Here is a 23,476-nt window from a genome sequence, read left to right on the forward strand (position 1 = left end):
AGTCCAGAAGTTCTTTCAGAGATTCTTGTAGCAGTTCATAATAAATTTCTACAGTACTTTTGTTGACGACAACAACAAAATCAAAAAGTTTCACTTTTAGAAACGAAACAACTTTATTTTCACCGTGTCAGGGCTGGTAGCAGGTCTCTTTTTAGAGACTTGGTCACTCCTGGAAATCCCTGAGCACTCCAACGCTAATACCTCCAGTAGTTATCACGGGGATTACTCCTAAAATTTTTCCAAAGCCGATCCCAAGATTTCCTCCTGAGATTTCCTAACTTCAGTTGTTACTCTAGAAAATCTTCTGAAGATTCCTATAGAAGGTCTAACAAGGAAGTCCACAAATATTTACCTACTTCAGAGTTGAACCAGGATTTCTCATAAAGTGTATTCACCAATTTCTATAGATATTTAATCCAAGGATAACGCCTGCAGTGCAACATTTCTGTAGTAATTTCTCAAGTGAAATCTCCATAAGTTATTGAAAAGTTCATTGAGGGTATCACACCTTCAGAAATTATGTTTTTCAAGGAATTGCTTCAGATTCATTCCAAGATCCTGCAAAACAGTACCCAGGAAATCAATTTATTATTTTTCCAATACTTATGTTAGCGGTTTATCTAAAAAATCTCCCGTCTTCCTCAAGAATCGCACAGGAGTTCATAAGAAATTCCTACAGATTACTTAACCATTTCGGTTAGAAATACTTCTCGTTTTTTTTTTTTGCAGAATTTCCTTCAATAATTTCTGAGAATTTGCCCTGACAATTCCCTGAAGACATCCCTGAAAGAATTCCTGGATACATTGTTTAAGGATTTCATTGGGAGTTTTCTCAATGAATTTCTGGAGGAACTCTTGAACAAATTCTCGGATGAGTTTCCCGTGTAATTTCCGAAGGGTTCCTTAGAGAAATTTCTGGTTGAAATCCCAAAGAAAATTTTAGCTTGGACTCGAATATCCTTACCGATATCGCATAAAATATCGAATTTCAGTTGACTGCCGACATGTTTATGGACATGTTCGTTTTGGGAAAGCATGCGCCCGGAATAGGTGCCTGGTATCAGATAACCTCTAAATCACTAATAATTTCATAAGACAAATATGGAAAAATTTGTAAATTAACGGGTTTTACATATGAATTCGGATTGCCGAAAGGGCATGTGAAACACGTTGTTCAATCTTTTAGAATGTTTTTAGTGTATGCTAATTTTTCTAGGGATTCCGTCCTAGGGATTTTGGATGATTTTTTGAACGAAATACTTGCTGAATAAATTAGAAGTGAACTTTCTGCAGTTATCCCTGCCTTCTGAAATAACATCATCAAATCTCCTCCAGAAGTTAAGGAAAAATAACCAAAAAAGTTTGTCAGAAACTCGTCCAGGAACGAGTACTAATTTGCTATAAATCATTTCAGAAATTGTATTAGAAATTCCAACAAACAAACATAGTAAAGGTCGGACTCGATTATCCGGAGTATCGTTTTTTTACACTCCGGATAAACAAATCCTCCGGATAATCGAATCACTAAGACAAAAATTTAAATCTTCGATAAAAGAACTTAAATATTCCCTTTTATTATTGTTCTACTTATATGATGCGGTGGCGTAGCCAAAAATTATTTCTAGGAACAGTAGGGGTCTCTACAAGAAAAATAAAATTGACCAGCATACACAAAAAAAACACTTCTTCAAACCCCCCTTCTGTTAAATACGTTCAAAACTGCATAACAATTCATATAGTATATTGCAATACCAAATTATCTCAGATTTATGCATAAAAATCGAAAAACAAGAACATTAAAAAATAAATTCCGGATAATCGAGTCTAAAGTTCTGGATAATCGAATCCCGGATAATCGAGTCCGACCTGTATTAGAAATACAAACAACAAACAATGTTTACATTGATTACTCCTTGACACTGTTTTCTTACACGACGTTGGTCAACTATTATTATAATTATTCATCAATAGTTATATCAGTGGCTATTCCCTAACGTCAAATCCACCTGTCATGCATTTAAGCAACAAATATGCGATTTGAATCATTAACTGTTTGCTTCATAATCTATGTATGCAAAATTAGTCATGTTCAGGATTGTATAACAGATAAAACTTTAAGGTTCATGCCGACACTGAGTGATATGATTCTATCAAATTTTAATTTATTGAACGGTCAGTTGAAATACAGATATTTTAAGAACTCATGGACTATTTTTTTAATTCCTTATGCACATCATTTTCGTTTGTCTCGAGTTTGTCAATAATCAATTGGGTCCTAAAGCCCTGTCCCAATTTTAGTGCCAAACGCTTAAGTTTAGGCCAAAAACACATGTTTACTCAATTTTCTAATGTTTTCCGTTTATTTAAGCCCAAAAACATTTTTATTAGATTTTGTCACATCCTTTGGCTTAAACTCAAATTTTGGGTGTATTTTGTTTTCCGTGTCCCTTACGAAATGTCAAATAGGAACAACCCCAGTGGTCGAACTAAAACCCCTGTGGTGTTTTTGTCGACTAAGCGAACGTCAAACATGATCAAAAGTGTCAAGGTTCATTTATGGACCAAATTTTTAAATTAAAGTTTAAACATGATATAGCCATTATTTGAGCGGGAAAAATTGCTAAAGTAATAACAGTAACATGCTTTTTCGTGTTATTAAATAAAAACAAGATTTCATTACAAATTTTAGGACCCAATTGTGTTCTGGAGTTGTTTATTTGGAAGAAAAGGTGTAATTTTTCAAAAATTCTGCCACAAATTTAGCTTGAGTTTCTATATTTTTGTTAGTTTTAAAATTTTGAATTCTGTCGGGATTTTTTTTTTTCAGAATAATCGTTCAGGATTTTCGCCACAGTTATGTCCAAGGATTCTAAAAGGAGGGTAGTTCAATCTGTCAGAATGTTGCATCCGCCACATTGAAATACCATGTGACATTTGGCGGGTTTGTTTTGGTTAGAGGATGCTATTCGAAGAACTTAATCCAATAACACTGCGGAACACGGTTTTGTCTCAAGCACCAAAATACCGCTATAAACTCAATTAAAGAATGCTGAATCCATTGCCATTTTCAGAAATATCATAGCACGTCTAGTTTTTGAGATATTAGCTGTTGAAAATGCTAAATTCGACTATTTCAGCCAACTTGCATGCAAGTTTACCAACTTGTATAGCAATTTATTTGCTTAATTTGCCTCAGAACTCAAACTTCATGTGTATAACAATACTTATAAACAAAGTTCAAAATACTTCCGATGCTCAAAAGTTATTTTTTGATAGTTTACAAAAGATGTGTATTTTGCCATATAAGAGAAACGAAGAATTTTGTATGGAGACTGTAAGCATGTTGAAAAAATCGATTTAATTTAAATTTAATCGTGCAATTTCAACCAAATTATTTCTGAAATGAAAGTTTAAGTCCTATTTTGCATGCTTGGTGGATTAGATCCCAAAAAAAATGATAAATCATTGTTTAATTTTTATGTAACATCAACATCAATAAAACCAATGTTTTATGCAACTTTGGCGGCCTGTAGCTAAAAATTGTGACGTGCTGGAACATTTCTGAGAAAGGCATCAGATTCAACAGCCCCAAATCTACTAGAGACACATAATTTGATCCTTGAGACACGAAAAAAGGTCATATTTGTTACGCTGTGTAATTAGCAGGGTGTCCATCCATCCGGGAAAACCGGGAAAAACCCGGGAATTACAAATGACCGGGAAAAATACGGGAAATACCCGGGAATTTGGTGAACACCCTGGGAAAACAAAACATTAGACTACCGGTTTATTTAAATTTTAAGTACTATGGGGTAAAACTAGAATTTTTAACAAGGGGTGCACCACCGTCTGTATTTCGTACTTCGCATTATGATTATTTTTTGGTGAGGTGATAGAGAGATACTTAACGATTAGGATCTTTGAAAATTTTTTAAAGGGGTACTTAAGGATTTCTGACAATGTTCTTGGCGAGATGCTTGTTCGATTTCCATTTGAAATCATGGCATATGAAATCTTTGCGAGAATCCTAACGAAAATCGATCCGATATTCGACCAGTTTTTAAAAATTCTTTCTGAGAGATCACTGAAATGGTTATTAGTAGATTGCTAATAAGATTTTCAGTAGATTCTAGAAAAGGTCCTTGGCTAATTTTGTTTTAAATTCTTAGAAGTTAATGTCCCTCTGACATTTGGATAAAAATATATTTTTTTAATATTATCCGTTCAATGTTTTTCTCACAGGAGCTCTTTTTACTCAAAATTTCAATCACAAACCACACAGCAAATGTTCATTCAAACAGCATAAATGCTGATACATATTTTTTAAAAAGCAGTTTCCTGAGAAAAATCATATTAATTCATTGTAAATTTAGGAAAAGAACAAACGAATTTATATGATTTAAAATTGTTTTATTGAAAATTTACACTAAGATATTTTCTTGAGGAATGCGCAGAAAATTACTGACATATCTTTGATTTTCCTCGGTGGATTTTTACTTATTGTACCCAAATCCTTGGCGCAACTCGCATACAGTTAACTGGATTTCAGATACCTTGTGAGATTTTAACATATTCCTGCAGCAGTACTTCTTGGGACGATTCTTGAAGGTTATCTGACTAGCTTTTCTGATAGTTACAGGTGAAATTCATTCCACGGTATACAATGGGCTATAAAACCCATTAGAAAGTGTCTTGAAATACTCACAGAAGCCGCCAAAGTTGATGCTTGCTTTATTCCTTACAATATCTTCCAAAAATTGCCTGTCAAAAATATCTTCACGGGTAGATCCATACAGAAGACCATAGAAGATATTATATGGAACGCAGACGTGATCTGTGTGAGACCCTGTCAAGGATATCTATTGATAAATATAAAATTTTTCGAAGGATTTCCCTAAACCGCTAATTAGGTTCCTTGCCAAGGTGGAAATCACGAAGCATCTTACGCGTGTAAACCAACGCAAAACAAACACGACGCGAACAAACTTGATGAGAGTAGGTTTGCACCCGCCTGCACGGGAGAGCATACCAGAACAAATATTAAAATGTTCGTGAACATTTACTCGCGTGCAACTTCACAAGGTGAGATTTATTATGGTTTTGACAGACAAATCAAGTGTACATCCATCAAATCGACGGTAAACTACAAGTTTGTAATAAAAGTCCCTTGAAGTCTAGAAAACTCAGAGGCCTTTTCTACCAAAAGCCCAATTGACTTCGAATAGCTCCGAATACGTACATGAAAAGATTTGTCATCGAGAGATTACAGCACTTTTATACTCGCGAGTATTTTTTCTGGTTCAGCAGACATGTTCACCACCTTTATCACTGGTTCATTGACAGTTTTTTTTCAATGTCATTGATCATAGATAAATCCTTTGTGAGATCTATTTAGATATGCTGGGAAAAACGAGAAAGAATATGTTTTTGTAATTGTAGTTAATTGAATCTGATCCTTTTTCTGATCTGCATTTAAGTCACCTTATAGGTACTAAAAACCAATCAAATCTTTTTTATTTATTAAACAAAAAAAGATTTCTACAATTTTTGTTTGCAGGGGTCCATGGGATATTTGTAGAACTTGAAAGGGCCACAGCTCCAAAAAGGTTGGGAACCACTGGTCTAGACGGTTCTTATAAGGCCTCTGACGAGATTTTGTATAGATTTCTGCAGATTGACAGCGAATTCTTTCAATAATCCAAAACAAATGTCATGGCTAGTTCTTTGATGAATACTTAAATAAAGAGGTCCTTTACTGCTCATAAATGCATATCAGTCCCACGTTGGCTGGATTTCCTATTTAGATGGAACAATTATGCGTTTATGGACAGTTTAGGTATTCTTGGTAAGATTTTTGTAAAGTACCATCAGTGCACCAGTATCCGCTCATGTTCCAGTACCCCGATCACACTGAAAAAAGATGGGTTTAAACAACGTAAATTTGTAAACTTTAGCCACTAGCTATTTCAAATCGACTAGTTGAAGCATACTGTGAGCATTTTGTTTTGTATTTACTCAAGCAACATTACTTATTTAACTCGTGAGCGGGCTACTGGTACATGAGCGGGTATTGGTGCTCTGACGGTATTTGACTAGATTATTAATATGTTGATTAAATCTTTCAAAGATTACTTGGAAGATGCAATCTTGGATTCATGTGATAAGTTTTAGTCAGCTTCATAGGAGAACAATAACATGTATTTGGAAATATTGTTTCTGTTAAAAGATCTTTTCTTGGATCCAACATGAGATTCATCACAGATCAATCATTTCTCCATAAATCAGGCATAAGCCATGTCTAACGCATAATTCTTAAGGCATTCTTAGAAGGTAATAGATTGGCTATTGAACTTTGCCCTTTTGTGGAAGTTTAGATGCACAAAGCAGGCATTTATATTATTCCATAATTTCTCTGAGCTTCCTATGAATTCAAGGGGGTAACGGTGTTTTAGATATTTCAGAAAATCAGCATTGTTTTTTCATAAGGGCCTATCTGCATTCATCGATTTCGCTTCATCGTTGTTTCTTTTGCGTTATTGCAGAAAACTGATTCTGTTGTCGTAGGATGAAGAATCACTATAGGGTGCAGAGCTACTTGGGCACTTCCATGATTCACTTTGGCATTGGGGGTTTTTCTCGGCCGAAATGTCTGAAACTTTGCAATAAGAAGCACTTCAATACGACACTTATTGTGGCCAAATATGAGCTCAGTAGCTTTCAAAAAACTCCACTGCAAGGCTGGTAGCGAGTCACTTTTTAGTGACTTGGTCACTTTTTTTAAAGTCTCTTTTTTGAAGCCTTTTCAACTAAAGTCACTTTTTTCGTCAAAAAGTCACTTTTTTCAATTATTTTGAATTGCTAAATTTTCGGAAAAAATAAGAATGGTTTTAAGTTAGGTCATCACTAAAACAACTTCATGTCAGTATTAAAATATTGGTTCATGGGTTTCTTGTAAGAAAAAGCTTGTAAAAAAGTTTATTTTTCATAGAGTTCCACGTAGTTTGTAATAGTATTTAAGTTATTATTAGCATAGTGTAAGTTCATTGTTATAAAACTATAGGTTTACATGTTAAGCATTCTTTTCGAATATCTCGTGCATTCTCTTTTAATAGAATTGTTTATACCTTATAGTGGATAATTAGATGTTTATCTTCTATTGTCGAACACTACGTTTCAAAATATGCATCGTAATTATTCTCTTTGTCTTCGGAATTCGTTTTATTGACCAGACCATCCTGGTATAAAGCACATTGAGTCTTTAAAATTTTACAAACTCTTCAATATAGGTATTTAACACTAAAACGCAGAATAAATAATAATAATTAAAAGTTCTGTTTGAGAGTAAAAACTTATGCTTCTTAGGACAGGAGTTCTGTTTGATCTTTCGACCTTGACGCTTGCTTTTGCCGGAGCTAGCGATGAGGGCAGGATCAAACATGTCGCGCGTCGGTCTCGTAAGTGAAAAAGTGGCGTGATCGGGGAGTTCGGTTGGAGTAAGTGAAAAAGTGCCGCGATCGGTTAGTTCTGTTTGATCTTTCGACCTTGACGCTTGCTTTTGCCGGAGCTAGCGACGAGGGCAGGATCAAACATGTCGCGCGTCGGTCTAGTAAGTGAAAAAGTGGCGTGATCGGGGAGTTCGGTTGGAGTAAGTTAAAAAGTGGCGTGATCGGGGAGTTCAGTTGGAGTAAGTTAAAAAGTGCCGCGATCGGTTCGTTCTTTTTGATCTTTCGACGACCTTGACGCTTGCTCCTGGGCAGTGCGTCAAGAAAGTCCGAGCTGTCGTCCGTGTTTTTTTTTCGGGTCGCGCGCCTATTTTTTTTTTTCTGAGTGCTAGCCGCGCAAACGAGTGAAGCTGAAAGTGAATTGTGGCTGCTCAGTCAAGGATAACGGATCAATTGGTGAGCTCGTTTCATGCTACTATTTCTAATCTATAAAATATGTATGACTGCACATTTAATCGTTACAATGGTGGGATGTAAATATGATGTTTCAACAAACTATGGATGGTTCGTCACTGTGAGTGTCGACACAAACTCTGATTCATGATTTATTTATGTTTAACATATACCTTTATTTTTGTAATTAAAAAAACTTTGAATGGTTCGACACTACAAGTGTAGACTTGCGAAAGGTTCACTTTATTCAACAAACTTTGGATGGTTCGCCACTGTAAGTGTCGGCATAAGAATAAGAGTGTTCTATGATGTCCCAACCAATTGAGTCTTTTGTTTCTTTTCAAATGAGTAAAATATAATAACGCATGCTTTCGTACTGACAGCTGTAGGAATGTTACATTTAGGTATTTGTTCAACAAACTTTGAATGGTTCGTCACCTCAAGTGTCGGCATAATTTTCCTCTACATAGAAATTATATGAACATTTATATTTACGTATAAGCATGTATATATCTCACAAATCATTGTTTATCATGGTCTAATCGCTTATCAAAGTGAATCCTTTGACCCAACGATCCTCCCCATTAACAAACATCCCTCCCAGTAACCTTTGTGGAGATGCAGAGGCAAACACGGTCTCCAAATAGCAAAGGTTACACACTAACATTCCTTCCCTCAATCCCACCTGACTGCAAGGACGTGGCCGGCGCCGTTATTGACCTTGTATAAATAGAGGCACTGAATTATGCACACTGAAGAAGATTATGGCCAATCCCAGCTGAACTTCTAGTTGATTCTTTGTGCATTTTCACTGACGTCGGTCAATCACGGAATAGCAACCATTGATATGTGTAGTCAGTCTAAGCTAAGCTAAGCTAAGCTAAAAACTTATGCTTCTTAGGACAGACTTTATTTGCAAATCAAAACTTTTAAAATGGGCGGATAGATCTTAGCTAGAGTATGCATCGAGTTTTTTTTTTACGTCGTTCGACGTCGTTTACGTACCGCGTAAAAAACACGTTGTTTAAAAGAAGACTTGAAAAAGACCTCGTGTTTTTCGATGTTTCATGACCATACGAATCATAACAGAACATTGTTTTACAAGAAAAAATAATATGTTTTAAGTTTTTTTTTCGTCGGTTGTAGAAATAACGCGGATTATTTATGCGGCACCGCGTAAAAAAAATAGTGTACTTACTTTGCATGTATTTAAGCATCTATTTAAGAATGTATTTTACCAATTGTTTCTAAACATACATTTTTAAAGAACTTTTTTCAAAGTTTGAGAATGATACCAAAACTTATTTTCATGGGTTAATTAATAAGAATGTTAATACTGAAATGATTCAAAGAATTTATCGTTTTCATTGTATCGTTCATGAAATGCTTGCTTTCTTCAAAGAAATAAGGGGTGTCAGATTCTCTTCTTGGCTGTTTTGATTCACTTCGGCAGAAGATTTTTCGAAAGCCACAGATCTTATATTTGACAATAATATACGCGGTATCAAAGTATTTTTTATTGCGTAGTTTATTACAATTCGACCGACTATGACCCTCAATGTCAAGAGAATCATGAAAAGTGTCCAAGTAATTTTGATTGAAATATTAGAAGCTTAGTCCTTATAACTACTTCAACAGCATAACTCAGAAGAACAGCCTATTAAGCTTATCGTGTTAATGCTAAATGTCCATTCGGCCAAACGTACCTCCCATTAAACTTAATGATGTAAAATTTCAATGTCACTCAGGCTTATGTCAACCATGTGTTCTCTCTTAGTCGGTGTTCGGAGGGCGCGTCTTTGATACATTGGTTTTAAGCAGTATCTCAATCATATTCGATCTTCTACCATCAATTTTAATTTTAAATATTGATTAATGCCCAAGTATTACATTTTCCGTAATCTTGATCTAGTATAGGTCACAAAATATTGACAAACACAAAATATTGACCTTATTAGGTAGAAGCGTTAAAGTAGAATCTAATAAAAAAAAGTATTCTTCTGTGAATATTACATTTGACGAAACTTCATCTATACGCGTATAATTTAGAATGAATCTGAATGATAAGGGGCCCAGATAGCCGTATCAGTAAACGCGCAGCTATTCAGCAAGACCAAGCTGAGGGTCGTGGGTTCGAATCCCACCGGTCGAGGATCTTTTCGGGTTGGAAATTTTCTCGACTTCCCAGGGCATAGAGTATCTTCGTACCTGCCACACGATATACACATGCAAAAATGGTCATTGGCATAGTAAGCTCTCAGTTAATAACTGTGGAAGTGCTCATTAGAACACTAATCTGAGATGCAGGCTCTGTCCCAGTGGGGACGTAACGCCGGAAAGAAGAAGTGAATGATAAGAATTTATATCATCTTGAAGTCATGCGAAAAAAAAGGGATCTGCACAGTTTACAAAGAATTCAATTTTAGTGGTTTTTGAGATGTCATTTATTTTGGGAGTTTGGATTGTAATGTGAAATGGCAAAAATTTTGATATCATAACTGCATAAAATTCTTTTAAAAGTTTACAAAATAAAACACCTGGGTGATATAAAAGACATAACATTTTAAAAAGGTTGAAAATCTGCTAAAAAAGGATTGTTTACGAAAATGTTAATTTTTATATTCGGAAAAAATTGTAGGCAATATATTGAAATTTTGAATGTACAATAAAAGTTGCCAAATATGATACTCAATTATACCTACTACCAGCAATAAATCATATTTAACATTCCCTATCATATTGTAGATTGACCGTAAAACAGTATAATAGAAATGAAATGAAACTAATTGTGGTTTAATTTTCAAGTAACTTTTAGTCACTTTTTCGAGAATCGAAAGTCACTTTTCAGTCACTTATTTCTCCAATATGGTCACTAAAATAACTTTTTTCTGTACCACTTTTTGCTACCAGCCCTGCCCACTGCCGAAGTGAATCAAAAGTGCCAAGAATAGGATCCGGCTCCCTATCCTCTTCATTAATAAGAAATATTGCAGATTTATTTAAGCAAAGTTATTAGCGGAAGAGAGGATCGACGAAGATGTGCAGAAATATTTTAAATCTTTTTGTCCATAACACTTTTGAAATGTAAACCGTTTTTTTTTGAATTGCATTAAAATCAATTCATAAATAAATTAGATCATGTCCTCCATAGTTGTCCACATCGTATAAAAAAAAAGAAAAACAAAAATATCAATACGCAGGATTTTTTTGCTATCTGTTTTTTAATTTCTTGGACACCCGGGAAAAATCCGGGAATTGGAAAACTGATTTTGAATGGAGGGTGTCCATAGTGAAACATAGCTTCTCACATATTTTGCCCGAATGATTGGGTTGATTTAAATCACTAATTATTGGATTAAGTTCTTCAAACAGGCTTGTATTCAAGATTCCAAGTTCAAAATCGCTGATTACATCATTTCAAACACAAAGGGAAACACAAATTCCACTCAGGAATGTAGAAGAAAATTTTCACTTCACCGGTACCTAGGATTTGTTTTCTGTGTTAAACAATCCCAAAGAAACGATACATGCAAACATACTCGCCAACTGTCACTCCCACCTTCCCTGCAGCTGCCCTTCACCTCGCATCCACTGAATGCTTAGAATGGTGAACCTACCTTCAAGGAACCTTGACTTTGTCTACAACTAACTTTTTTTTCGATTTATTCCACAGATTTGTTCAGAATGTTTCAAGTAATTCGTTTAGTTTGTATTTCTTCTTTAAAGTCTTTAATGAATTTTTGCCAATAAGTTCCTCATGATCAGGAATTTCGTTAAAAAATCTATCATAAGTTTGTTTTCCTGAGTTCATGCACCTATTTGATATATTTCGCTTTTGAAATATAAAATAGTAACATATATCACGCTAATGTTCATCTCGTAACTTGAAGTTTTGAAGTCACTTTTTGGTCACACTTTTGATATATGCAACCGACACGTTAATGCTTTCAGTGGGCTCTATTTGTCCTATGCAATGCCCAGTGACGAGTCGGAAAACATTTCTTTTGAAAAGTTTTTCGGTCTAAGGCGGGAATCGAACCCACACTCCTTAGCACGATGCGACTAAATGCCTTGGTAACACTAACCGCACGGCTACGAAGCCCAAGTCATTATTATTTTTCTGTCTGACCTCTACCAGCCCTGAAAATATAATATTTTAACAAATTCCCGATTCTTTCGGAATATTTCTTTCTGAGATATTTTTAAAAGCCGCAAGAGCTATCTGTGGAGTAATTACTGGATACTTGTTGAAGTTTTGAACAAAAAATCATGGAAAATCATTTGACAAGTTCCTAGAGACTGAGGACTTTCTTAACTTTTTCTTTACCATGGTAGCTCCATGGCTCCATTGATCTTCGACGAACTCGAGACAAACCGAATCAGAAGAATACTATGCAACAACAGTTAGGGGTTTATTGACTTTTCCTTAAGGTGGTCAAACTGCCCCACTTTCCCCTACTGGAATATGATTTCATACCCATTAGATCAATCTAACAGTCAACTAATTATTTCAATAGTAAAACTATTGATAAACAGTTAATTTACTTAAACAACTAAATAAAAAATTAAACTGATTTCGAAAAATCATATAGCCGAATAGCCCATTTACAACATTGTTTTTTGAACACATTTTATAAAATCGCTTTTTTCGTAAAGAAATAGTCGATCAAAATCTTGGTATAGAAAGGTTTGAAAATTTCAATGTGGAGTCTGGAGCAAATCATAGATATTTTTACACGCCTTTCAAGGTTCTTGAATAGGTACTATACTACTTATACTGAATACTACTTGAATAATACGCCAATGAATGATGATAGCAACTCCACCACATGCTCCATCCAGGCGACCATCAAAATATACAAAAAAGTTAGGATATCTCTTGAAGTGGGGTTTCAGTAACAACTGTTTGTTCTTTTTACCATTGAATGAATATACATTACATTGTCGTAGGGAGTAGATTGCCTTGTTGAATAGCATGATTCAAATTTACCAGTTGTTTTGTATGATTGTTAATCAAGCGATGACGGATTTATTTTCTTAGTATGAGCCTCAACAATTTGTTTGAGTGAAGGGCAACTCCAAAAGTTGGACTTATGGCTACCACCGTAATTTGCACAACTGAACTTTTTGGGGCTACCCCGTTTGGCATAAAGTCATTTAGCACAAAAGAAAAGAAATTTAACCTTCGGGCTGTCGCGCTGTTGTACTTTGTACAACAGTTGTGATTTATATGCTATCATTTTGCAACAAAGATATCTATCGACGCCAAACCAAAATGTATTCCTCAAGAATCTTCTTAAGAACAACACTCGACAGTTTTTGTTTACAGTACAGCCCTTAATAATGCGGTAAAACAACAAATGTACATGAAAGTCGCATAATAGTACGATAACAATACGGTTTGAGTAAACCACAGTTTAAAATCGGTATATCTCAAAATCCAGATAATTTAGAAACTTGGAGTCTTTAGTTAAGTTGTTCTGTAGGTGAAGCGCTATCTGAAGGTACCTTATTCAATACGGAATTTGACCGCTAGGCGGCACTTGTGGGAATGGAAATTTTACTTTTGTTTTGCAGATATTTCAGGATCGCGACCATTTAGAAGGATGGCGTCTTTGGCAAAGTTGTTTAGTAAGTTAAGGACTATCATTAATCGAGCTAGTTGATTCAAAATTTTGCCACTAGGCGGTGCTAGTGAGCGAAAAACTTTTGTTTGCAGATATCTCAGGAGCCTGACCACTTAGAAAGATAGCGTCTTCGGCAAAGTAGTTCAGTAGCTCAAGGGCTATCATTATTTGAGCCAAGAAATAGGATATTTTGCCACCAGGCGGCGCAAGTGAGCATGAAAATTCGCGCGACGACCGAAAGATTAGATAGTGCTACTTAAAAGAAGATCTGGTGATCAAAAGAAGGGAAAATCGTTGATGAAAATGTTGGTAGTTACAATGCAAACCACTAGGTTAAAAACGTAATGAGAAAGAACAGCCTATGACCAAAAGCAGGGAAAATCACATACACGAAAAAAAAATTGTGCGGTAAAAACTACCATTTTAGGGGGTTAACCTAAGAGCTCGCACCGGCAATTTTCAGCAGACCAGAAATGCGCTTGATTTTACCATGGTGGGGATTGCTCATCAAACCTTCCGGTCCGCCTCATAGTTACGTACTATTTGGTGCTGGGTGTAGTTCTTGTTTTTCCAGCTGTATCGAAAAGCATGAGCCATAGTCTTTGGCATACAATTGGATCTTTCTTTAGCAGAAAAGAACCGAAATGTCTATCGACGACCGGTGATTGCTAGCAGATATAGTGGAGAGCTTGTCTTGATACGTTCATCGCTTCAAGCTAGTTGAAAAACTGAATACACTGATTGCCTGTCGATCAGAGCCGAACTAGGCATAGATCGTATACATACATCTGAATCTACATGTCTCCGATGTATTACATCGTTCCAGGTGGGAGTTATCTGATATGTGAATATGGTACCATAACAGAATTTTCCATCTGAATGAAGTAATAAATCATAATATTCCGCAAACTGTATCACACATCTACAGAATGTATTGCGTGAAGTTAAGACACAGCAGAGTATTGGGTACACAGGACCAAGTCCCTGCCGGGTAGCGCGAAACTGATGAGCGATAGACAATAGAATCAACAACACTGCCATAAGGGATAGTAAGCATGTGACTATTGTCGAAACTATGATTAGGAGGCAAATCAACATCCCAAGATCAATTTTTTGTTACAACCCAATGTAGGTATTATTAAATTAGGCTGTAGAAAATGATAAATATCTGATCACTTAGGAATGTGTTGCAAGGTAATAAATGCTCGTAGTCTGTTTTCTTCGAATACATATGTATAAATTGTTAAAATTGCCGAAGCATACGCGGAATTTATTAAACGGATTATGAAATTAGGACTGAAATCATAATGATGATAGATTATCAACTTTCCTTTCGTCGTGCTATTTGTTACCGTTAGAATCACCAAACTGATTGGTTTCCCACTACATACACCAATACAACAGCACGAAAACTGAAGTATTATAATCGCGCGTTGAAACTTATTCAATATCCATATATTACATTAATAAATTCTTGTATACAGCTGGTATAAATAACAGAATCATCAACAGGAAAACAGGATGCTTGTTTTATTAAACATACTCAATCTGCACCTAAAATCTCGGATCCAAATAGTTTTCTAAATAAAAATTGTGTCTAAATAAAACGTGTAGGCCAACAAAACATAATTGAGTAGGAGTTCACAAGTTACTTAGGGACTTGAAAGCACATGAAAAGCAGTTTAAATTAATCTATTAGTAGATCAACACTAATGCTCACATTTTTATATTCTCATTTCATCATGGTCCTCATTGCTCGAGCGGAGATGAACACCCTGGAGATGGAAAAAATCGACAGCGCTACGATAAGGAAACGTAACAGATGAGAAACTATCGATACATTTATCAATTATAAAACCCCGTTTTAATGTTAACACTTTGTTTCTGTTTTTTTCGTTTCAGCAATCAAACAACCGAACCAACTCTACTATCTTTTCATTTCTTCTTCGTTATACTTATAGTCCCTCTGGCACTGAACCGAGTGGTGCGCCTTCCGCTTTTATTAGCGCTGTCTTTGCTGTACGTTGAGCATGGTGTCGGAGGTGGTGTGCTCTGTAGAACATCTGATGTGCTACACGGCACGCCACTTCCGGCATTTTGTTTGGCGTGCGGGATGGGCAGTGCTGGTGATGAGGTGGAGGGCGCTATTCGGTTTAGTGCCAGAGAGACTATATCTATTTAATGTATCTGAAACTCGTGGGACCGCTTTAATTCCGGCGCCTGCTTGTGGAAGAACCCGGTGTGCTAAACGGTATAGGACATGTTAACGGGGGAGGCTTGGTAGGTCCTCACCCAGCCCGTGTCTAGATTGGCGGACAATTGTCTGCCAGGGTGTGGATTGAGCAATTACAATTACAATTACCAGAAATGCGCTTGATTTTACCATGTCTGTAAAATGAATCAGATTGTTGTAAATTATTTATGTCAAATGTACCAGTAGTGTGGTGGGATGTACCGTAAACGTAGTAAATTGGTCTGAAATTCCATGGTAGTTTCAAGAATGGGCATTGTCAGCTAAAATACAGTGGGATTCCGTTTTTGGCAACAAAGTCGAAATTTTCAGTTGCCAAAAACGGAACCGTGCCAAAATTGGAACCCTTATTTTAAATTTTATTTTTCAACTATTGCTTTTGAAAACATCATTAGAATGTTATTACATCATCCTTGTGGAACCATATGGCATCAAGACTTCAGAACGGTTCACTTCGAAGCTATGAATCTATAGCGCCGTGATGTTAATTGTGACAAACGTTCTACATACTTACTTTTTACGCCTCAATGTCTTTAAGGATTTTCAGAAGCTTTATGTATACTATTTGTATGAGTTGACCATGTAAAATCAATAATCGCAAAAGTGACCTTTATATAAGAACTGAGCATTTTCCTAAAACTGTGTAAAAATATGAAAAAAAATTAATACTGTTTTCATTCAAAGACGTATTTACAAAACAAATGCGCTGGGTATTGCAAAACGGCATGAGTTTTTTTTTCATTTAATGAATATTGAAAATCAGTTTAACTTTAAGGCTTTAGCGTAAAATTTTACAATATTCGGTAAGTTTAGAATACCCTCCTTTAATTTATGTTTCTGATAATGTAAAGCATTCCATAATTAATGATTGACTGCAATCAAATGGGTAAACATAAACAACTAATCAAAAAAAGTAATCTACAAGAAAACGCTAGGGCTCTGAAGCATTTTGTTAGGAATATTGCTGCGATATTTCCGAAAATTCTCAAGTCTTCAATGACAATTTTCAAAAATTCATTATTCTTAGGCTACCACTAGCACTCCTCAAATTTCTCTGGAAACCTTTCCAAAATCTACAAGATTTTGCCAGAAATATTCAAAATACCACTACAAATCCACATTATCCAGCTAGGAATTACCAGGATGCCATAGAAAACTTAAGAGCTTATGAGGAATCACAAAATTTCGGACTTAATCCTCAATAACCAATTATATATTCTCAGGATCCCGCAAGAAACCCTCAGTGTTCGCTAGGAATCTGCAGACATTCTCAAGAATCCGTTAAAATTTCTGAGAAGTCCTCCCTAAGGTTTCTCCAGGGTTCAGTTAGGAAATTCATAGTCCCAGCTCGCAAGGAACAATTTAATTATATTGAGACCCGTATCCTTGATTAAAAATCTTGTATAAAACACATCTCTTAACTAATCTACCCAAGTAACCAGATAGCACTTTAATTCGCCCTCCGTGCTAATATAGTGCTATTACAAAGTTAACATGCTCTATATTAGCCGTATAATCAGGGCTAGTAGCAAAAAGTGATGCCCAAAAAAGTTATTTTAGTGACCAGATTTGAGAAATAAGTGACCAAATAGTGACTTTCAATACTCGAAAAAGTGACTATTATTACATTACTATTATTACACTGTTTTACAATGACGAAGGGAATATCCAATATGATCTACTGCAGGTAGTAGGTCTAGTTTAGTACCAAATTTGGAATTTTACTTTTACTTGGATTTTACTTGGAATGACATCCTAAAAATTATGCTAAAAATCCTAAAATTGAATTCATTGCAAATTGTATAGGTCTCAAGGCTTTTCCATAACTTCAAGTCGATAAGAATTTAAGATTTTGTCAACACGCTCAAAAAAAAAGTTCAGGAAAACGTGAACTGTCAAAAATACACCATGAACTAGGCAACGCGTTCACATAAACATGATCTAGTTCACGATGTATCATTGCTTGTTGACGAGTTCACGTCTGCTGTTCACGGATACGAGAAAAAATATAAACGTATAGATGAAGTTCGATGTAATGTATTATTCACAGAAGGATTCTTTCTAATTAGCTTTATTAGGTTCTACTTTAACCCTCTCTTTCCCATGGTAGCACAGGTGATCCAAATATTTTTGAAGAAAATTGAATATATCGAATTAGTACGATTAGATCAATAATGATTGGAATGAACTTATACGCTCATTTTTCTTATCTAACATCGAAATAAGTGACACAATGGTCCAACTATTGAAAAACAATCAACTAACTTTTGATTTCCATTCAAAACATTCTATAATGATTTTGAATAATTTAGCCTATTTGCAACAGCTTCTGTTTGAGCACTTCTTTTAGAAACGCCATTTTGACTGCTAAATTGTCGAACAAACATGTGGGAAAGAAAGGGTTAACGCTTCTACCAAATAATGTCATTATGTAACCACTTCAAGAATACGGAAAATGTAATATGTGACCATTGACCATGAATATGATTGAAATACTACTTGAAACCAAGAAAGAACAAATGGTTGACTGAAGCCTAAGTGAAATTGAAATTTTCCATCAGTAAGTTTGTTGGGAGATACATTTGGCCGAAGGTACATTTAGCATATAGACGAGAGGCTTAATAGGATGTTCTTCTGGGTTATGCTGTTAAATTAGTTATTAGCATTTAGCTTCTAATATTTCAATCATAATTACTTGGATAATTTCATTATTCACTTGGCATTGGGTCGAATTGTCATAAACTATGCAACAAAAATACTTGAAGACTGCGAATATTCTTGTCACTGAGTGTGTAAGTGGTTTATTTTATTCCTGAGAAAGTGAATCAAAAATGAGCAGAGGATCTGACTCCCCACATTTCTTTGAATCTTGCATGGTTTTATGATTTCATAAGCGATTCTATGAATACGAAAAATTCTCTGAAGCATTTCTGTATTACAATTCTTCTTAACTCATAAATATGTTTTGAAAACATTCTCGAAAAGCTTCGAATGAGATTTTTTCAAAATTTATTCCTATAAACAATTGATAATATACATTACTGAATAAATGCTTAACTACATGCATAAGAAAAAAGGAAGTATACTCTAGCCCAGGTCTATTCGGCCTGCTGCTCAATCCTCTAACACCGACAGACTTGATAAAATCTTTCTGGAAACGTTTTCACAACGCTGCGAACAACTCTTGTCAGTGTTTATATTGTCGGCAGCCTCATTCACTTCGGCAACTTTTCCATAAGAGCTGCAGGCGAATCTGTTCGGCAGCTCCAAATCAGTCGCATTTTGAGGTGTGTTCATTTGAATTGATGACATCTCTGGCGAAATTGTTTGATCCGTCTCGGAAATCTCGTCAGCGGGTAGCTAACAGAACGAAGAATCATCTGAATGTTTTCATTGGTGTGTTTTGATAGAAAAATACTGTGTATTTGGCGTTTGGAATTTGGTTGCCGATAATAGTTCGAAGATAAACATCTAATTATCCACCACCAGATATAATCATTCCTACTAAATGAGAATGCAGAGGAGATATTCAAAAGAAATACTAAACATTGAAACCTTTAGTTTCACAACAATGAACTTACATCATACTAATAATAACTTACTATTATACTGTTACAAATTACGTGGAACTCTATTAAATATTAACTTTTTTCACAAGAAAATCATGTAAAAATATTTTGATACTGACATGAAGTTGTTCTGATGATGACCTAACTTAAAACTTAACCTAAATTGAAAAAAGGTCGATTCATAATTTTCTCTCGAAAATTTAGCTCAAAATAGTTGAAAAAAGTGACTTTTTGACGAAAAAAGTGACTTTAGTTGAAATGGCTTCAAAAAAAGAGACTTTGAAGTGAACGGCTTAAAAAAAGTGACCAAGTCACTAAAAAGTGACTCGCTACCAGCTTTGCGTATAATAGCCCATTAAGACTAAAAAGGCGAATTAGCGGGCTAGTGGTTACTTGGGTAACGTCTTAAAGAATCTCCAACAAGTAGGGAAAGAAGCTCGCAGAAAGATTAATATACACATTAAAACCACAATCAAAATACTCTCAATCGTTTTTATCGCACGCTTCAATGATATTTTTGAGAATAAAGTTTAGTTTGGACTGTGTTTGCATTCGTTTTGGTGTCGGTATTGAATGGAACATTGGAATTCTTAAAAAATAATATACAATATAGTAAAATATATACTTTTTTATGGATTTTATGTTGACACTTCAGCAATTCACTAGAATAACGCAATTTATTTAATGAAATTCCTCAAAAATTATGAGCACGACATTTTCCTGTATTTTCAACTATTTCTGCGGTTTGTTCTTCATACGTAATGTTTGTAACTCCATAATAATAAGAACAGTGAGCTAAAAAGGTGAGACAAAATTTAAAGTGTGAGTCATAGACTTTTTGTTGCCCTTATGTGCTTGTGTTTTGTTCAAACAAGCTGTTCCAAATCGGAAGAGAAGTGTTTTTTAGTGTATCACCAACTGGCAGACTTAAGTGGGCTGGTCACTCAGTATGAATGCCTAAGATATTAATCTCTAGTTGAGATGCTGGTGGAGATTAATGGCCTCATGAAACGCTGCGAATGCATTACCAATGACCATTCTGAAGTAAATTAGCACGTACGGGAGCTCTTAGTGGTTAATGATATCGACGAAAATAGAGCTCTAGAATGTAATCAGAGCGTATTTTACCAGCCATTCAGATAAATAAAGCAACAGACACGATAATATTTACAAAAAATTATAATTTTTTATGGCATTCAAAAATGTTGCCAAAAACGGATCCTTTTTGTTGCCAAAATCGGGGGGTGCCAAAAATGGAGCATGCCAAAAACGGAATCCCACTGTAGTAATTTTTACCACAGAATTTTTTCCCGTGTGAAAGAATGTTAGCAATGGTAATGCCAAAAACATAGCAACTCAGTTTTCAATGATTATGCCAAACGACTGTAATGCCAAACGGCTTTATGCCAAATGGCGTCCCCCCAAACTTTTTGGTATATGCTTTCGTTAGCCTCATAAAGTTCAGTGGTCAAAAACCTATTTTCTCTGAATGCTCTAAATGCCAACAAGAAGCATGTGTGACGAAACAAATCATATAATAATTCATGACGTTACTCGTGATCTTGGTCACTTACTCAATTTCTTTTTTTCTCTTCATCCATTCACAGAAAGGGCTCAAGAACGTGTTCGACGAGGCGATCCTGGCCGCGCTGGAACCCCCAGAGCCAACCAAAAAGCGAAAGTGCAAGTTTCTGTAAACCCCCTGCGTACAATCGTGTATTTTTGTTTGCCACCGCCACCACAACCACACGTATAACCTTCCTTTAGACGACACACATTCACACATACACACATACATGCAAACACACGTAACGTATTCATCCATACAAGCTTCCTTTTTTTTTCGTTTTCGTTTTTTTGTATGAGACTTGAGGAAACACATTATAATGACACACACACACATTAATATACGTTGGTTGGAACCTATTATTAAAAGGTAAGGAAGGAAAAAAGCAACAAACAACATACAAGTAGCGATGGGATGGGAGTAGAGAAACAGTACCGGTTAGATTAGGTGGGAAAACAATTGTATTGAAAAAAAAAAATATTTCCTACATTTGCATATATCTTATAATAGCAACTAACAAAAGAAGATAGTTTGTTTGAGAAGAAGAAAAAACAGAAGAGAAAGCAGACCTTTCTTGACGTAAGAAGAATTGATTATCCTCAGAAAGACAAAATGATAAAAGAAGTAAAAAACACTGATGGATCGTTAGTAAGAATGGCAGGAAACGCTAAAATACTATTATACAACAAAAAAAAACAAACAATTATGAACATTAAAAATTTATACAGCTTTTTTACAAAACTACAAACAAGAATAATGAACAAAACAAATATATACCCCATTCACAAAAAGAAAACGATAGAAAACACAAAACAATTAACAGTGAAGGTTTTTTTTTTTGGTAAACCAATGAGAACCTATTGTTGTTCCACGAATTTTCCCCGTGGAGTTTAACATGCATCTTGCATTTTCAATCACCTGGTAAGTGCGTTTCGATTCAATCCCCCACACAATCATACAATCCTCTTTTTTGTGATGGATAATCATTTCACTCACACCACCACTGCAGTTGTAGAAAACCCCCTCATGCAATTGCGTCTGTTTGCTCGGCTTAGTAGAGGATCTTTTTCGTCAGAATAGACCTTCTAAACTTAAAAGTTTTCCCTGAATGTATTTCACATTTGTGTTGCATTTTAGTTTCCTCGGACAAATATTAAGAAATTCTGGCAACTCTGGAACAAGGTAAATGCCATCGCCAGAGTTACCAGAACAACCCATATTCGATCAAGGCGAACTAAAATGTGATCTGAAGTGGAATAGGCGTTATTGAGGTTGGAAAAAGGTTAAATATGGGTCAGATGGACAAATTTTCTGATATGCATTTGGAAATAATCCTTTCTCCAGCAGCTATGGGTTAGGAGGTTAGGTCTGAAGTATTCAAGGAGTGGTAGGTAAAGAAAAAAATCCCGGTGCATCGTAGGATTATAAAACTCAAAATTCTTGTTTTTTTTCCACATTCTTATTTTTGTTAGTTTTGTTCCATGTGATTCGACAGAACGTTTTCCATTTGCATTTTCCAACGCTCTATCGTTTCGTAAGAGTCCATTCGCATTTTCCACCACCCCTTTTACGTTTGTTCATTTACACTTTGTTCTAGTTCTATTGATGATTATACACGATTTCAACTGGAAGAAAAGAAGTTGTCTGCCTCACAATTATAATATGGAGTTAAATTCTTTCCACAATGGCTTCCTTCGGCAATTTTCCCCTCCCCAATTTGAGAGAGGAGTCCGAAGGGCGCTAAGCATTAAAACTAGTAAGAGAACTGCGGGAGGACGAGTTAATAGGAAGAGATTTATATTTAATAAAAAAAAAATACAATTAGTGACTCTGAGTAAGAGAGCTAACATTTTTGCACGAGTGGCTTAAATGTTTCCTTTTTTCCTTAGGAGTAAAGCCTACAACAATTAAATCGAAGTGCATCCTTCTTTGAAGTCTAATGATTCCCCACAACTGACACACACAAAACAGAAAGACGGAATAGAAGCGAGAGATTTTGGAAAAAAGAAGTAATAACACAACTAAAGCGAAACAGTTTAGGTTTTCTTAGTTTTTGTAAGGCACTCCCCTCCAGATGAAAAAGAAAAGCGAAAAATAATGCATAAAAAAAGTGTCGAAGAAACCAACAATGGCAAAACACAAAACAATAGCGCGCGGGAAAGACACAAAAAATGTCGACGCAGTGTATTACGACGGAGTGCGGAGATTTTGCGGGATCGCGAAAGCGGAGCAAGAAAAAAAAGTAATTCTAATATATATTTCGTATATATTTTATTTTACAAATAAATAAAAATCATTAACTTCATGCCAAACCCGGTGTTGGCGTTGTGCGATTTTGTGAAAGAAAATCCCTTTGAAAACTATGGTGTTTATTCCCTTTCAGTTACATTTTTTTAAGTTCGCATATTGGGCTGATAACAGGTCTCTTTTTAGAGATTTGGTTGCTATTTGAATTTTTTTCACTGAGGTTGTATCTAAAGTCACTTATTTTTTTCTTTTAATTGTAAATGAATGCTGGTGAAAAATGGTTCCAAAGAAACCTTCAGAGATTCTAATGCGACTATTCC

At 35.4% G+C, this 23,476-nt stretch overlaps 1 protein-coding gene across 2 annotated transcripts in view; it reads left to right on the forward strand.

Annotated features, from left to right (window-relative positions):
* LOC5570780 (cdc42 homolog) overlaps positions 1 to 23,023 on the forward strand; it is a 56,617-nt gene extending 33,594 nt beyond the window's left edge. For both annotated transcript variants that reach the window (XM_001659321.2, XM_021853156.1), the window contains exon 5: positions 20,950 to 23,023. In XM_001659321.2, coding sequence (XP_001659371.1) covers positions 20,950 to 21,039 — 90 coding nt within the window. In that variant the 3' untranslated portion in view covers positions 21,040 to 23,023. The remainder of the gene's footprint in view (positions 1 to 20,949) is intronic.
* The last annotated feature ends 453 nt before the right edge of the window (positions 23,024 to 23,476 follow it).

The sequence above is a fragment of the Aedes aegypti genome, chromosome 3 (genome assembly GCF_002204515.2).
Source record: "Aedes aegypti strain LVP_AGWG chromosome 3, AaegL5.0 Primary Assembly, whole genome shotgun sequence".
NCBI classification, from domain to species: Eukaryota; Metazoa; Arthropoda; class Insecta; order Diptera; family Culicidae; genus Aedes; species Aedes aegypti.